The sequence below is a fragment of the Sturnira hondurensis genome, unplaced genomic scaffold (genome assembly GCF_014824575.4).
Source record: "Sturnira hondurensis isolate 20B ecotype Veracruz unplaced genomic scaffold, ASM1482457v3 Scaffold0022908, whole genome shotgun sequence".
Classification (NCBI taxonomy): domain Eukaryota; kingdom Metazoa; phylum Chordata; class Mammalia; order Chiroptera; family Phyllostomidae; genus Sturnira; species Sturnira hondurensis.
Window position 1 is genome coordinate 142,603 of NW_028095539.1, and position 3,676 is coordinate 146,278.

The window sequence follows — 3,676 nt, forward strand, 5'->3', positions numbered from 1 at the left end:
TGGCCTGCAACCCAGGCATGTGCTCTGACTGGGAACCAAACCACGATCCCGTGGTTTGCAGGCCCGCGCTCAATCCACTGAGCTACACCAGCCAGGGCCAATTCAATGTTCTTTAAATGACTTTCTTACTTTCATTGTAGATGATGGGGAAAAAAGCATCTTGACTTAAAAGGATTGTTATTCATCAACCACAAGCTAGGTAAGACAGCTATCTCATGATTATCTAGATGTGGATTAGCCATTAATAATCCTTAATTTGAAGCTGACCTGAACCTGATTCACAGCCTGAATCTGTGGTAATTACCAGCCCTGAGTAAGGAGGAAGAAAGAAGAAAAGAAAACCAAACTCCATTCTAAGGTGTGTCTGTCCCTGTCTCCCTCCCTCCCTCCCTCTCCACCTGTCTATTTCTTTAGCTCTCTCTACCTCAAAGATTTTAAAAGAACAAGTTAAAATACATTTCAGCTCTAACTTTTCCATATTCAGGAAGAAAAACATTGGAGAAGCTTTATTGATAACTTCTCAGTGTAAGAACAAGAAAGATGCACATCCTGGATGACAAGAATCATTTACTGACAGTATTGTTTATTGGTAGGTGCATATGAGTCCATGGAAATGTGCAACCTGACAAGACTCCCTAAATTCATCCTCTTGGGACTCTCCCCTCGCCCCGAGGACCAGAAGCCACTCTTTGTCCTCTTCCTTATCTTGTACCTGGTCACCCTGATGGGAAATCTGCTTATCATCTTGGCTATCCGCTCTGATCCTCAACTCCAAAACCCCATGTACTTCTTCCTGAGCATCTTGTCCTTTGCAGATATTTGCTACACAACAGTCATAATCCCCAAGATGTTAGTGAACTTCTTATCAGATGCAAAGACCATTTCCTATGCTGAATGTCTGACACAGATGTATTTCTTCCTGCTCTTTGGAAACATGGACAGTTATCTCCTGGCAGCTATGGCCATTGACCGCTATGTAGCCATTTGCAACCCTTTCCACTACATCACTGTTATGAATCACAGGTGCTGTATGTCACTACTGGTCTTCTCCACAGCTTTCTCCTGCCTCCACTCCCTCCTACATGTTCTCCTGGTGAATCGGCTCACCTTTTGTACATCAAATGTTATCCACCACTTTTTTTGTGATGTCACCCCTGTTCTGAAGCTGGCCTGCTCTTCCACCTCTGTCAATGAAGTTGTGGCCATGACAGAGGGAATGGTCTCTGTGATGGTCCCATTTGTGTGCATCATCATTTCTTACCTAAGGATCCTCATTGCTGTCCTCAATATTCCCTCAGCTGCTGGAAAATGCAAAGCCTTCTCCACCTGCAGCTCCCATCTCACTGTGGTGACTCTGTTTTATGGGAGCATTAGCTATGTCTATTTCCAGCCATTGTCAAGCTACACTGTCAAGGACCGAATAGCAACAATCATCTACACTGTATTGACATCCATGTTGAACCCATTTATCTATAGTTTAAGAAACAAAGACATGAAACGGGGCTTAGAGAAACTGAGAAGCAGGATTAAGTCTGAAACAGATAGGCTTTCTACTACAAAAAACAAAATTCAGGGACCCTAACTGCAAGGTATGGCTGTGTGTTTGCACACACACAAACACACACACCAGCACCTAAGGCAGGTCTTTGGTGGAGAAATATTCTGTCATCATTATACCTGAACCCTGGGGCTTTCCATCCTGCGGTCTGCCATACCATGGCAAGGAAGTTCCACTCACGTCTTGGTACCTGTGCTCTGACTGTAGACTCACCCCATAATATCTCTCCATTCCAGAAAAATCAAATTTTTACTCCTTCCATATTTATCTGGAACCTCCCATATTTCTATCTATTTATAGATATTTATATATGTGCAGCAATGTTTCTGCATACCTAACTACATGATTCTATTTGAAATTGTTAGAAATTTGTGCATGTGTTTGTGTGTGTGACCTTCCTACCAGTTTGTTCCCCACTCAAGCCACAACAGGACCACAGAACCTTTTTAAAAACTCTCTGAACAGCTGGATATCCTGGGCCCTGTAGTCATTAGATTCCTAACAACTGACATCCATCACCTAACTAATTATTTGTGAGCCAGCTCTATGCCTCCACACGTCTTGATCTCTACTATTCCTCCCTTTCATTTGAGTTGGGCTACTTGCCCCTGTGCTCTTCTCTCTAAAGAAGCCTCTATTTCCATGACTCTTCTCTCTTTCATTTTTTTAAATAATGGAAGATTTTTCCATGTAGTAAGAAATGATTCTTATGGAGCATAAGAAGGAGTAGGGTAAAAAAATATGGGTGTAAACTACTAGTAAGAAGCTTTGTTTAGAATGTCTGATATAAAAGAAGCTTCAATTTAGTTGGAGAATGAGTTATATAGTAACATGGTCAGTGAACATGGTCTTTACCTTGTGTTGTGAAGGAAAACAGCATTTTAGTGTGATTTTCTTTCCCTCTAATAGATGGAAATGTGTAAGTCAAACAAACTAACCTTTCATGGTATTGTAGACAAGGAATAAATGAATGATCTTTAAGTTTTTTTCAGCATTTAACTACTTTATTGTTAAAACAATTGAGACAAACTCTTCTTTTTATTGTTATTCTATTTTACTTGTGCCAATTTTTCCCCCTTTGCCCAAGTCTGCCCGTCCCACTCTGCGCTCCCACAGTCAATCCCCACACCATTGTCCATGCCCATGGGTCATTCATACACATTCTTTGACTAGTCCCTTCCCCTTCTTTCTACCATTATCCCCCTCCCTTCTCTCCTCTGGTTACTGTTAGTCTGTTCCATGTTTCCCTGCCTGTGGTTCTATTTCGTTTGTTAGATTCCTCTTGTAGGTAAGATCATATGGTATTTGTCTTTTACTGACTGGCTTATTTCACTTAGCAAAGTATCGTGCAGTTTCAAGTTTTTAAATGATAGGATAAGGTGTCTTTAAACTCCTTTTGATTTTGCCTTACCCATCCCTAGACTAGGACAAGGAAAAATCTGGGTGTGTGTGTGTATATGTGTGTGTGTGTGTGTGTATTGCTCAATTTTATTCCTTTATTACATTTACGGCAAATTAGTTTTCACTTCCATGTCTATTCTGACCATTTAATAAGGACTTCCTGAAATACCGTCGTGAAAAAATCTTTTCCCAAGCTCTGTGATAAGTAAAGAAGGGTAAATAAAGATTGACTACAATGTCTGCTATGGGCATGGAAGCAAAAAGTACTAATGCGTATGCATATAACAAGTGAATTTCCAGTCACCATAGCTTCAAGAATTCAGTAGCTACTCAATCAAAATTTGTTAAGAGGAAAAAAAAACTGAAATGAGCATGCAGAAATGCAACTTTATTTCCATAACTTCATTTCTAGAGCTGAGATTTAGTTTTTTGTTTTGTTTTGTTTCATTTTGTTTTGTTTTGATCTCTCAGTCTACCTAATTGTAACTCAATTCTGACTTTTCTCAACCCAATCCAATAATTTCTCAATGGCTTCTGATTTATAATTTAGTCCCATTTATTCATTTCTCACCTCTCATAGTTATCAGTGCTTCTTCTAAGTTCTGTGTATTAACTCTCAAGAGTTTCTGCAACTTCGCCCTGATGTCTCCAAAGACAGTGCAGTTCTGTTTTTAGACTAGTCTATATATTTTGGTCCTATACTGAAACCTGTTTCTG

At 40.0% G+C, this 3,676-nt stretch overlaps 1 protein-coding gene across 1 annotated transcript; it reads left to right on the forward strand.

The window, feature by feature from the left end:
• The first annotated feature begins 576 nt into the window (after positions 1-576).
• LOC118980235 (olfactory receptor 1L3-like) lies at positions 577-1,596 on the forward strand. The gene has a single exon (XM_037036742.1). The coding sequence runs from the start codon at positions 608-610 to the stop codon at positions 1,580-1,582; it is 975 nt and encodes a 324-aa protein (XP_036892637.1). The 5' UTR covers positions 577-607; the 3' UTR covers positions 1,583-1,596.
• The last annotated feature ends 2,080 nt before the right edge of the window (positions 1,597-3,676 follow it).